Here is a 13,859-nt window from a genome sequence, read left to right as displayed (position 1 = left end):
AACAAGTAGACCAGCACATTTCCGCATATAAAACAAAAATATATATATATATATATTAATATCTCACTTGGCCTTGTCCCAAACGTACAATACGTTGGACACCAATTAATATTTTCTCACGTTCATTTGTATGAAGTCCCTCATATCATTTTATTGAGATCGCTCGACACGAGCGGAGGAAATTTACGAAAAAAATGGCTGACACGCAATATGTGAACATAAAGGAATGACATTATTTGCGTGGAAAATCGTTAAAACAACTTAACCAAATTCGAAAACGATGGCGGAGTTGCTATCTGTCCACGTTCATATACCATTGAAAGATGACATTACGTTGAAACAATCCAAAAGTGCTGGAATTTTAAAGGCGGGCGACCAATCCTCGAAAGCTTCTAGCAAATATGACCTTCGCAAGAAACGCAATTTTGACATAGAGTTCCGAGATCTGAAGTATGTGGTGAAAGATGGACACCAAAAAGGTAAACTTTGCAATTGTGTTTTTTAAGTTGGTGTGCCGACGAGCAACTATTTAATTTTGGTGCACTGACATCGCAAATGCGTTCGCAAATCTCGTTAAGAATGAATAAATCAATATGATACAGGATTGTAAACAAAGGAAATTATGCTCAACACAATGCACAATAATAAAACTTATAGTAGCTCAGGCTTTTTCCGCTCCATTTTGGGAAAACGCCACACTGGAATTTTGGGAATTTTGCGTTGTGAAAACCCCCATTTTGGGAAAAAAATTAATCGCAAAATTGGCTCAATTGGGAAAAATTATCGCATGTAAATTATTTAAAACAGTTTTTCTTATATTTCAAAGAAGCCGTTAACTGGTAAATAACGACTATTTTGATAACTTATTATTAAAATTTTACAAAATATTATGAACATGTGTGATTAGTGCAGGTTTTTTAATCTGAATTTGGGGAAAAGGCTTGGCCTTTTTGAGGTGAAAAAAATCGCGGGAAGCGCAGGATTTTGAGGATAAAAAGTTAAGTCTTAAATAATCATTAACATATTTTACAGTCCTTAAAACAAATTCAAGGCAACAGATAATTTAATCATGCAATACTTTCTATTTTCTACACCAGATCAGGTCAACTTATATATTTAAAGGGTAAAAAAAAAAAAAAAAAAAATTTTTTTTTCTTTTTTTTTTTTTTTTTATTGGGAATTTTTTTTTCAATTGGGTAAAAACAACCAGATTTGCATTGGGAATGGGGCCGAATTTCGAACCCGTAGCATAGGGCTGAAAAAGCCTGTAGCTTAACAAACTTAAGCAAATACATAAGAAAGCAATGAATAAACATTATGTATAAGATATTAAAGGTAAATGAAAAGTAACGGTCATAGATAGTTGCAATAATTCAACTCTGAGCTTTATATAATAAATTAGCCCAATGGGCTGCTTAGAGTTGCAATGCGCTCTATCTTGTACATGGGTGAAAATTTAATCAACAATGCAAGGGTTAAGGAACACTGAAACTGCAAGAACTTATTAAAGTTTACCTATCTTAACCACAAACTCATCCAAATGGTACCATTAAAGCAAGAAATAATTGATTTTATTGACTTAGTTTTTGTTTTGTACGCTGTATCCCCCATATTGGAAAATTGACCCAATATTGGTTAGGTCGCAGTACACCAATATTTTGCATGTCGGGTTATGTGCTCCAGCCTATAAAGTCGATAACGATGTGGTATTCGATATTCGTTTCAAATTTAAACATAAACATGTCAGCGAGAAAAGACGTGTGTTGCATGAAACATCGTTGTGTTTTTATAGGGTGCATGCAAAGGATAACATCCGTAGGTTGCCATTCAGGTAAATTTAACATGTTTATGAAGTTTATTCATTATTTTCCTCAATTTGTCTCAACGACGTCTGTTTAGTCACGCTGGGTATGCGGATACTTTGATAACAGATGGCACTTCGATACCAGATAACAACAAAAGCCACACGTGAGAGTTTTAGTTCTTCTGCTTTTTTGCATTTATGTTCTGTTCATTTGGTTTTCAGACACGTAACATTGTTTGGTCGATTAATGGTTTAGTACTTCGTATTGCGGAGCAAAAAAGTCGTGAAAAAAACAGTGAATTATAAAAAAGAGATAAATTTTCATCGATAATCGTCATGAATTCAATGATCAGTAGGTATTTCAACAAAATAAAAATACTTGGAAATTAATCAAGAACGTGCCAACTAATCGAAATAAAAGATCAATATGTCCATTAATTTTACATGTTAAATTTTTATTTGAATAACATATTTTAGGAAATTCAAATGTTTTAAGAGTCAGATGCCAAATTTCATGGACACTTCTTTTACCGATCATCTCATAGACAATGGCACTTCGATTCCTGATAACTCAACACTTTTTACCAGATATATATAGCACACTCTATTTAGTGAATCAGAAATGCAGAATTCGCTGTGAAATACTGCTATAGTAAGAAGGCAATACATAAAAATGTATGTACTGACGTAAATTAAAAACGAATTACCAAAACATGCTCTTATCCCTTTGGAATATGATAATTTAAAGAAAAGGGAAGTGTAAAGGGAAGTGCTTCATATAAGTAGAGCTCAATATAAAGGGAGTTTTCCAATCTCTTTTAAATTTTGTGGCTACGCATTAGTATCGTCTCCATGATGCGATTCTAATGAGCACCAATGACAAAGGATTTTATGAGGTGTATTGGCCGCTTTAAGACCCCTTGCTCCCCTTATCTGGAGTCCTGCTATAAGTTCAATTGAAAACAGTCGTGTTGATCCACATGATCCCTTGTATTTTGAATTCTCTTAATCTCAATTTACCACTAAAAAACAAGTTTATTATTAACACAACTATTTCCGGTCGTCACTTTAAATATATTACTTCAGAAATAAGCATTTGAATCTTATTTCAAATTTGCACTTATAATATTAATTATATAAATTAATAGTAATAAGATTTTTTAAAGGAACAACGCCATTGGTTAAATTTGACATGTGTATGTAATTACATTATGCAAAGATTCCCAATGTGTCGGGCTTGACAACGCAAATTTATTCGTACTTCAAAATGTTTGGTAAGAATAGCCCAAATATACATAAATGCATTTCAGATAGGAAATAAAACTCGGTTATCAGAGTGCCCAATTTGTTGAAAGTCTCTGTCATCAGAAGTGCCCTATATCGGGAATCAAAGTATCCGCAACTTCATGAATACCACCTATTAAAACATGCTCTATCTTCGTTTATATTTCATTGAATACTATCAAAATTTCAGTATTTGAAGCACGGTGATTACTCTACATGCTGGAATATCAAACAAGTTCTTACAATATTTCTAAGTAGTTTTATTTTGTTGAAATGTTTACTGTTCATCCAGTTTATGCTGTTTTCTGACCGAATTTTCTATTTTTTGGGGATTAATCTACTATTCTTCTGTGATGTTTTTCTTTGCAATAGAAAAGGATACACCATTTATAAACTCGACCATGCGCCTTGTCTAAAAAACTTATCTTTATGATATAACTTTAAAAAAAACTGATGAACCTCTCGCGCATGGCTTTTGTTGTTATCTGGTATCGAAGTGCCATCTGTTATCAAAGTATCCGTATACCCAGCGTGTTAGTGAAGCGCACGGATTCTCTGCGCTGAACTGCACCCATGTTTATGAAGGGGTGCATATGAACTCCCAGAGCCGCCATAGCAAAAATTATCAAAGGCTCTGGGAGTCCGTTTATATGGACTACGGTCATAGAGTGAGAAATTGTACGTGTTGATCGAATCAATCAATGATAGGACGTTAACATGCAATGTATTTATTTGATAAGAAAAAAAAAAGATCTCTATAAATGATAAAATTTCTATTCAGCAATAATATATTAATTTTGGACTTTAATAAAACATTCATGTGTTTGAATAGGTAACTTACAATTTACTAACTCTTAGCCATTCCTGTAAATTGTACAGGACCATCAGTCCTCAGCTGTGAGGACCATGTTGGCATTAACTTTTCCTGAGGCATATTAACTTGAATAACCTGAAAGAGAAGTTGACTTCCATGCATTTGTTTCGACCTTGCTGCATTTGAACAAAAATCTTCGCAATCTCAAAATTCCTTGCTTTCATATTTCATACAGTCCTCAGGGAGCATGTTATGTATGAAATGACAGCAGCAGTTTACCAGGCTGTAAAAGCTAATAATGTCAACTAGAATACATGGGCATCAACTTCAAAAGCTGAAGGGGCAGATCTAAAGATACAAACAAGTGTCTTTCTGCAAAAGGTTTTGAAAGTTTACTGTTCAGAAACTGCAATTAACCACCCACTTAAAGGCAAGGTCATGCTGTACATTCACATCAATATTAACCAATGAGAACACAATCATGCATTATGTCCAAAGTGCTCAATGAGCGATGCATTATGTCCACAAGTGCTCAATGAACGTATTGAGTTGTCACAACTTAAAAATGTGAGAATTAACTATTGGTTCTCGAATCTAATCCGACATACACAATTATATGTCGCTTTGCAAACCTGTTGCATACATCCATATTCCAAGATGGCACACATTCAATGATAAAAATACGATCCTGTGCAAAAATGACAATTTACAATCAAATTTAAGATGGACATGACAAAATTAGTAGAGAATAATGAATTGTGTCTGTCCATTACCAATAGAAAACACATATTAGAACATTTTTCAAGATTATCTTGGGTAAACAAAAATGAAGACAATTTAACATGATATGATTATTTTGTTGGAGGATCTGTGCATAATCAGTTTCATTTGCATAATATACTTTATCATACATGTTTTGTTACACTGGACTGTTATAATAAATAGGAACAGAAATGGCATATATACATGTAGTATGGCCGGGTTTATGTTTTAACAGTGTTCTCCATAAAAATTTGAGCAGCCAGTTATATTTTCATGGTACAACTGGCTGGCAACTAAGGACAGAAAACCGGCCTTTTTGCGCTATTTTGAATTGTTATTTGCAGGCTCCAAGATTGTTACTAAGCGGTGAACACTGGTTTTAAGTCTATTTTATAATGGGTTATGAAGCATTGTGGAAATTAATAAGGTTTCTTTTGTGCTTAAATCATTATGCTGACCGAGTCCTGAAACACTTTAATAATAATAATACATTTACATGTACATGTACATTGTTTGTACATGTATGTTTAACACGTCATTTGGTGATAACAGCAAATTGACCGGTACTGATGTGACCAATCATCAGTATGATAATCATATTTGATAATTCACTCACACTGAAACCTTTAGTAATCAAAAAGTAATCAAAATGTACATTAAATTGGTTGAAATTGATATGTATTGATAATAATATGATAATAATTCATTGCTGTAGATAACAATGTGACCTCATTTGTTCACGCCTGTATCAATTGATTGTAAGCTACTGTGCTTTATGTGTGAAACGCCTCTTATATGAAATTATACTGTTAAACTAGTTGTGATTTGAACATTTTTTTTCTTTTTAGGCTTAACAGTTGATTGACCTCAATTTCTAAATTTGAATATACAATTTATTGCAGTGCATCAAAAGATATTTGATTGTAAACCTTTGTTTGTTATTGAAACTTTGTCACTTTTCTGGTTAACAACATCTAGTCTATGTACTATTGCCTTTTTCACTTAAGTAAAAACTAATGCCTTAATTCAGGGCTTTTTTTCTTTCTTTGGGATCCGCTGAAAATCGGCCCTTTCCCCTCGGATTGTTTTTCCCCTCAGCAGGTAAATTTTCCCCCGGACTTCATTTTTTTTCCCCCAAAAAAAATAAAAAAATTTTATTATAACTTTTAATACATTTAAGTTAACCTGATCTAGTGTAGAAAATTTAACATATTAACAACTAATTCGTTTACACGTAATTTCGTGGATTTCAAATAAAAAACAACTAATTTGTTGATATGTAATTTCGTGGATTTCAAATTTTCAGGGAAGACTGACCGTCATAATAATTAAACTTTTATTAAAAACCCAGAGTAATAACGAAGCATTATCTGCTAATCTGTGTTGACATCAAGACTTGAGGTTAATGTGCACTGAAGCATGAAAGTGTTGCAGATAATTGTCGATAAGAGCAATAAAGTGGCACACTTGTTCGTCCCGCTCGCTAATTGCCATCAATGTTGTTTTGACAATATTTGTAATTCTCAGTGCAATCGGTCCCCAAGTAGTAACAATTGAGTAATAAGGTCACAAAATAAAACCGTTATCCCTCTCGTCTCTTTTAACTTTAATTGGCACTAATTGACATACGTGATAAATCTGAAAATTGCGTAAAAAATGATATGTTATATTAACACACTACTTGTTATTCATAATAAGTAATCATTAACATCGTAGTTCTTATCATACTAAGTAATCATAAACATCTTAGTTTAAACATATATAATTTACGCCAAATGAGTGGAAAATAACAACACCATTTTTGATTCGGAAATATTTTAATTCGTCAAGATATAGTGTAATGTGACGTACTGAAGTGAAGTAACTATAACAAAAAACAAATATCTCGGATTACCGACAACAAAAGACAATGTCGGAAATGACATACGGAAATGACCGATTTCAGATTAAAAATGTATAAATAATCGCTGGTACTTGAATTCGTGGTTCAGCGGACCAACAAAATCACGAAAATTCGTACCACACGAAATTTAATTATTTTACAGTATTTTCCCCAAAATCCGGCGTTTCGCGTGATTTTTTACCCCAAAATCCGGCATTTCGCGCGATTTTTTTCCCCGTAAAAAAAGGCCAGGCCCTTTCCCCAAAATCAGATAAAAACCCTGTAATTATAAAGACTTCACATAATAATTTCATTGAAGTGTTTTCTCTCTCACTTGTCTACCCCATACTGATTATAAGCCACCTTTAAATAAGTTTTTTTCACTTATATGTCAATCAACTATGATATATGCAATAGTAAAACCTTCACAACCACAAGATTTTGTGGCATTTTATGGACTTCTCATTGAGGGAATGGTTGTAACTTTAGAAGTTGGATATCAATAATAAATGAAGTATTTTATGCCGTATGGTAACAATTTTTCATTATGCTCATGCATACATTTTCCAGATATCGTCACAGTGTAATTTGGAATGGATGTAGAAGTTTGCGGGTCAATAAACTGGATGTTCCTTTGGGGACAAAGAATTAAAAAGTTCAATAATTTAAGAACCTTTTGTCACTGTACATGTAGGAATGAGTGGTTTTTAAGCTAAATAGTATGTTTGAGTCTTGTTTCCAGTCAATACAGTCAGTTTTCATGGTAATACATTTAAACAGCTATAGCCCAAATCATTACACTTTCATAGAAAAAGATATATCGTGTAAGTACCTGTTATCGAACAGCACCTATAATATCGGACGTTTTGTTTTGGTTCTGTATGCACATGCGCAAAAGTGCGCTAACGTCACATTGATAAACAAATGGTCGTACATGAAGTGCATGACCTACTTGCCTACTTAGCTTGAAACAAACGCGCCGAAAACAGGTTAAAGGAATGCATTTATTGTTATTTACACCGTTTTATGTGTTTTTTGCTATTACTTTTTGAATGCATTTATCAAAACATGCATTTACACACCAAAAATCATATTTCAGTTTGCAATTTTTATTTCAGCAGACGCAGATTTTTTCGCCGAGTCCGGGTCACGTGATAGTCATGTGACTTTGTATATACTGGAGTAGCATTTATGAAGTGTCGGGTAATAGGTCATGTTTACATCGGCCGCCATTTTGTTTTGTCTGCTAGAGGTGACAATAATCAGGGAATCATTGTTATGAATTCTTGAAGGTAGTTTGCTGGAAAACTTTACAGATAAATCATTTAATAATTGAACTGTTAGTCATTAGTTAAAACAAAATGTTTTTTGTCATTTTAAGTGTTGCAATTTTAAGGTAATTGAACGTAATTTCTTAGGTGTTCGATAACTGGTTCGTCCACCATACAAAAGATATACAAAAGATATCATGACTTGCATGTATAATTGTTATTTTTGTAGCCAATATAACATAACACCAGCCTTTAGGGTATTTGTTTTACCTACTAGCACAAATGTTTTTATAGGAACAAACAAAAATCCAATAGCCAGAATTAGTACTGAGCAAGGTTGGCCCTCAGAAGACGTGTATATGTACATGTACTTTGAAGGCTGATAAACATGAGCATCGATTTTTTTCCTTCTTTATAAAGTACCGGTAAACGGCACTTTCCCAATTACGAAAAAACTCCAAATTTCCAAATTGCTGTCCAAAAAATTCCCAATTTAAGGTAAAAAAAAAAAAAATAATTTTTTTTTTTTTTGGAAAATGCAACATTGTGTTAGTTTTACCTATGCAGCTTTATGGTTTGAACCTAGGTAAATATAATATTGACAGCTTGAAAACACTTAGTTATCAATTTTAAAGTATTTGGGAGCATAAAATCAAATACATCAATTTCCCAATTTGAGGGTTCCTGTACGAAAATGTTTGGGCAGACTGCAACCAGATTATGTGCAGAATAAAATACACAAAATCTGTGTAGAATATGTGCAGAAAATATTTGGTGTCCATTTTAAATGAGTTGAACCAGATTTCTATTTATAGATTTTTTCAATATAAACAAAGAACGAATTCTGTACAGATTTTACGAATTATTTAAATTAAGCAGAATTTGTTCGAGGCAGAAAAAAATCTGGCAGAATTAAATCTGGGGAGAACCAAAATGTGAGAATAGAATTCTGTGCAGAATAAAATCTGTTTAATATTAAATTCTGTACAGAAAATTTTCTGTACAAAAAATGTATCCAGGTAGAAAAAGCAAAATAAACAGACCATCAATAAATAACATTTTTTTTATGAAATTTTAAAATGTAAACAATAAAATGTACACAATGAAATATACTGACAGTACCAATATTTTTGTTGTTGTTGAATTGATCACATTATGACAGGGTAAAAATTAAAAAATCACCCCCTATTTTTAGTCTCAATTTAAACAAGATGATTTCATTTATTTCCTGGAGTAGTCTATTTGGAGTGTCACTGCCTTGTTGAAAGAGGTGTCATCTGGCACTGTTTTGCTGTGGTCTTTGCACCACATCCAGACATAACCTATCGGAAAAAAATAAATGTTTACACATTTACATATTTGTATCATTCCCCAACAAGGGCACCGCATAACAGGTTCCAACGCTCGGCTGCGGGTGCAGTTTTGATCAAATAAAAGCTTGTCAGATATATTTTTTTTGTTTAGAGACCACAGTGACCTTGACATTTGACCTAGTGACCCAAAAATAAGTGTGCGTGTAGAACTCATCAAGGTGCATCTACATATGAAGTTTCAAAGTTGTAGGTGGAAGCACTTTGATTTTAGAGCAAAATGTCAAGGTTTAAGCACGTCGGAAAGGCTGACGCTGGAAGGCGAGCTGGCTATGACAATACCTCAGGTTTTCTCCGAAAACAGCCGAGCTAAAAAACTGATACATGGTGAAACCAATTTATTCTAACTACTCAGTTTCAAACAGTAATGCCATACCTGTACTAAAGACATCATACATCAAGTGCCAGCCCAACAAAATTCACTTATAGCACAAACATCCAATTGAATTTCAAACCATTGTTTGATTCTAGTAATAATTAGACCCAAAGTTAAAATGCGATCCCAATAGTTTTTTGGTATTTAGTAAATGTTACTTTGACCTTGATCCGACTTAAACTGCAAACAACTAAATTTTCTACGTTTGCATTATTGTTTGATTTTGTTGGATTATTGGCTGTTGTCAACAGCATATCAACAATATGCCTGTCATATCATTAAGTTAACCAACTCAAAGTATCCTGGAATAGCTGGTTTACCAGGACCAAGTGCTTATACCAAACAGTGAAACTAATGTCAGTAAGTTGAGTAACAGACAACTCCACTACTTCATTCAGAGGATTAGGGTGAGAATGGCTGTAAAAAGGATAAAGCTAACACACAATTTGTGTCCAATACCTCCATCCAAGCTAAAGTTAACTTTTTTATGCTCCCCCAAAATTTATTTTGGGGGGAGCATATAGTCGCCGTTTCGTCTGTCCGTCCGTGTGTCCGTCTGTGCACAATTTTTGTCCGGGCTATTTCTCAGCAACTAATGACCGGAATTCAATGAAACTTTATGAGAAGCTTCACTACCAAGAGGAGATGTGTATATTATCAGCGGGTTCTGGTCGGATGATTTTTCACAGAGTTATGGCCCTTTGAAATTTTCCATTAACTGTACATATAGTGCAATTCTTTTCCGGGCTATTTCTCAGCAACTAATGACCAGAATTCAATGAAACTTAATGGGAAGCTTCACTACCAAGAGGACATGTGCATATTATCAGCGGGTTCTGGTCGGATGATTATTCACAGAGTTATGGCCCTTTGAAATTTTCCATTAACTATACATATAGTGCAATTCCTGTCCGGGCTATTTCTCAGCAACTAATGACCGGAATTCAATGAAACTTTATGGGAAGCTTCATTACCAAGAGGAGATGTGCATATTATCAGCGGGTTCTGGTCGGATGATTTTTCACAGAGTTATGGCCCTTTGAAATTTTCCATTAACTGTACATATAGTGCAATTCTTGTCCGGACTATTTCTCAGCAACTAATGACCGGAATTCAATGAAACTTTATAGGAAGCTTCACTACCAAGAGGAGATGTGCATATTATCAGCGGGTTCTGGCCGGATGATTTTTCACAGAGTTATGGCCCTTTGAAATTTTCCATTAACTGTACATAAAGTGCAATTCTTGTCCGGGCTATTTCTCAGCAACTAATGACGGAATTCAATTAAACTTTATGGGAAGCTTCACTACCAAGAAGAGATGTGCATATTATCAGTGGGTTCTGGCTGGATGATTTTTCACAGAGTTATGGCCTTTTGAAGTTTTCTAAAAAAAAAAAATTGTCCCCCCAACTACTGTGCCCTCAAGACGTTTCCTTTTATCTGAATATATAGTGCAATATTGTGACAAAAAAAACCTTTGGGGAGCATCACCCGTCTCCGACGGTTTCTTGTTTATTTTTAGTGACACATTTGGGCTCTGTATGCAATCCCTATCTTGGCCTCAATGCAAGGTCATCAATTGAGTCTAGGCAAACTTAAGTTATTGACCAGATATGCCCTACCCGCATTTAATAATCTCATTTTTTATCTTCTTTGAAAACCTGGTCATAAATTTAAATAAAATTCCTACCACTGTTTCATTATGTTAAATACCTAGCAAAAAAAACAAGACAAAATGTACCTTTGCAGGCAGAAATGATGACGGCATCAAGCACAGGCTTTATGTCATGCTTGTTCCCCGCCAGAACCTGACCTCTTGACCATTCTTGTGTCTCCCTCGGATTTATGGCTGTTTAAAAATAAATGAAAGCACTTCATTCGACTTAACTAAAAAATATATTGTAAGACAGAAGTTGATCTAAATCAAAATCTGTGAACATTGCTAATCAAACGTTAATAATGTATGCTTTATGATGATACAATCAATGTTTATGTCTTGAAAAGACTAATAAAAAAAGACTTTTATGAAAAAAACTTTTACTTTAATACCTTACATACCCGGAACTAAGTTTCACCATCAGGTAAAAGGCAGCACTGCAAAACTTGCGCATTCCAAATCTTTTTATTGTGGTTGGATAATGTTCCATCAGTTGAACCATCTGGAAAATTATAATCATTTATCTTTTTTAACTTGCCTGCTAATGCAAATAAAATGAGGGTCAAAGGAAAATATTGAGCTTACCAGTACCTAAGACCCAAAGTTAAACTCAATTGATTTGTGCAGTTTGTCACTTGTGTTCAGAAGATTTCATTATAGCAATACAAGGAAGAATTACCTTGGTGTCTATGTTTTTGTATGTATAGGAACCATTTCCTAACTTGGCGTATTACCATTAAAACAAATGTTGTTGTTTTTTTAAGATTAGCAAAAGTGCTATTATTTGAAAAAAATGTTCAAAACAAGTTTCATAAAGATTTCTTGTTTCATAAAGATTTGACATTAAATATTTCCACAACAGTGTTTACATGGTAAATGTTTGAGGCACAATGGATAAAAGGCAATCACAAAAGCTTACAATAAGAACAACCTTGTGCTCAGGTGATCTAAAAGCCTCCTTAAAAGATCTTATATATACATACATAGACTGACGTCATATAGCTCACCATGATCATTTAGTGCTAAGGTGACTTAAAAAAAAAAGTTCTGCTCAATAACTTGAGTTTGGATTGCGATACTGCATATATCATGTGTATGTAGATTCATTGCTTACATACAGACCTAGCATAGGAATTCATTCGGGGACCAGTCGTTTCAAGGTCAAGGTCATTGTTTCAAAAACTAGGAAACTATGATTTATGCATTATAAGTTGAATATGCACAACCAAAGTTTCAATTTTAAGCAAATTTACAAACAAAGCCAAATACTGTCAACAGATTAAATACATATTTTGATGAAAGAAAAAGCAAATTTTAACATACCTCTGGTAATAATAATTCTTTCCTCATCGTCTTCTGCGCCCCATTTCATGGAACATTTTGATTTTCGCTTGAAAACTTCGAATGTCAAGTCTCTGAGATTTTGTCGCACACTTACAAGTGTACTATCCTTTTCAAAGTAGACTAAACCACCTTTTTAAAGTAGACTAAACCAAACATCTTTAAAACCATATATATTACAACACTTTAATAATGTTATGTCTTAATTTCTTAATTGTTCCTATTTATAATGGTATTTTTATTTTTTGTCACAAAATTTGTTATGTTAAAGCACTGGCATTCAAATGAATATTTTCATAAAACAAGAGCCAAGTAAAGTAAATGTGCTGAAATAGGAGTAAATTTATCACACCTGACGCTGGTGTTTGGGTAAACTTGGGTAATTGGATCTCTCTCTATCTTGGATATCATTGAAAATGTCACTGCTGACAAACAGCAGACAAAATGTCCTCGCAATTTTCAATATTTTGGGACAATTTATCCAGCAATAAGCAAAGAATAAAAACTTTGTAAAAAAAAATAAACCTTATTTCACTCCATTGTAGATTTTTCTTGAAGCCTGTTGGATTAAATTGTAACTTTTGACTGGTCTGGAAAGTACATAAGCAAGAATGTTATATTTTAGTCACGTTATAATGTGACTTGCATAACTGGTTTTGCAGGTTAGCTTGAAAAATTCTATCTAGAGATGTCATCGTCAATCTGTTGCGATGTCAGCTGCAGCTGCTGTTACTGGATGAAATAATCATATTATATTGGGTCATTGTAATTTTCTGCATAACTCTAAAATTGTAATTTCAATATGGTAATGATGATGTTTAAGAAAAGTGCTTTTGTAATTGTGCAAAGTAATTTTTATGCCCCCGGATCGAATGATCCGGGGTATATTGGTTTTTGGCCTGTCTGTCTGTCATTCTGTCTGTCTGTCTGTCATTCTGTCCCAAAACTTTAACCTAAAACTTTAACCTTGGTTAAAGTTTTGCAATATTGAATAACTTTTGCAATATTGAAGATAGCAACTTGATATTTGGCATGCATGTGTATCTCATGGAGCTGCACATTTTGAGTGGTGAAAGGTCAAGGTCATCCTTCAAGGTCAAAGGTCAAACAAAATAAATTTGCGCATTAGGGGGCATTGTGTTTCTGACAAACACATCTCTTGTTTAAAATTTGTTTGCTGGACTTAATTTTATCAAAAACATCTAGACAATTGATTGATAGCTGGTATATGATCATTTTGGGTGTCTTTACATATACACTTTCATGCCTAAATGAATGATTGTCAATTGGTTAACA

General features: G+C 33.6%; 1 protein-coding gene across 2 annotated transcripts in view; it reads left to right on the top strand.

The window, feature by feature from the left end:
- Positions 1 to 182: 182 nt before the first annotated feature.
- Positions 183 to 13,859, top strand: part of LOC127881546 (ATP-binding cassette sub-family G member 1-like) — a 64,442-nt gene continuing 50,765 nt past the window's right edge. For both annotated transcript variants that reach the window (XM_052429520.1, XM_052429521.1), the window contains exon 1: positions 183 to 479. In XM_052429520.1, the coding sequence (XP_052285480.1) occupies positions 281 to 479 (199 nt within the window). In that variant the 5' untranslated portion in view covers positions 183 to 280. The remainder of the gene's footprint in view (positions 480 to 13,859) is intronic.

Source organism: Dreissena polymorpha, chromosome 5 (assembly GCF_020536995.1).
Source record: "Dreissena polymorpha isolate Duluth1 chromosome 5, UMN_Dpol_1.0, whole genome shotgun sequence".
Classification (NCBI taxonomy): Eukaryota; Metazoa; Mollusca; class Bivalvia; order Myida; family Dreissenidae; genus Dreissena; species Dreissena polymorpha.
Note: the sequence above shows the minus strand (reverse complement) of the source record. Positions and strands in the feature narration are given on the sequence as shown.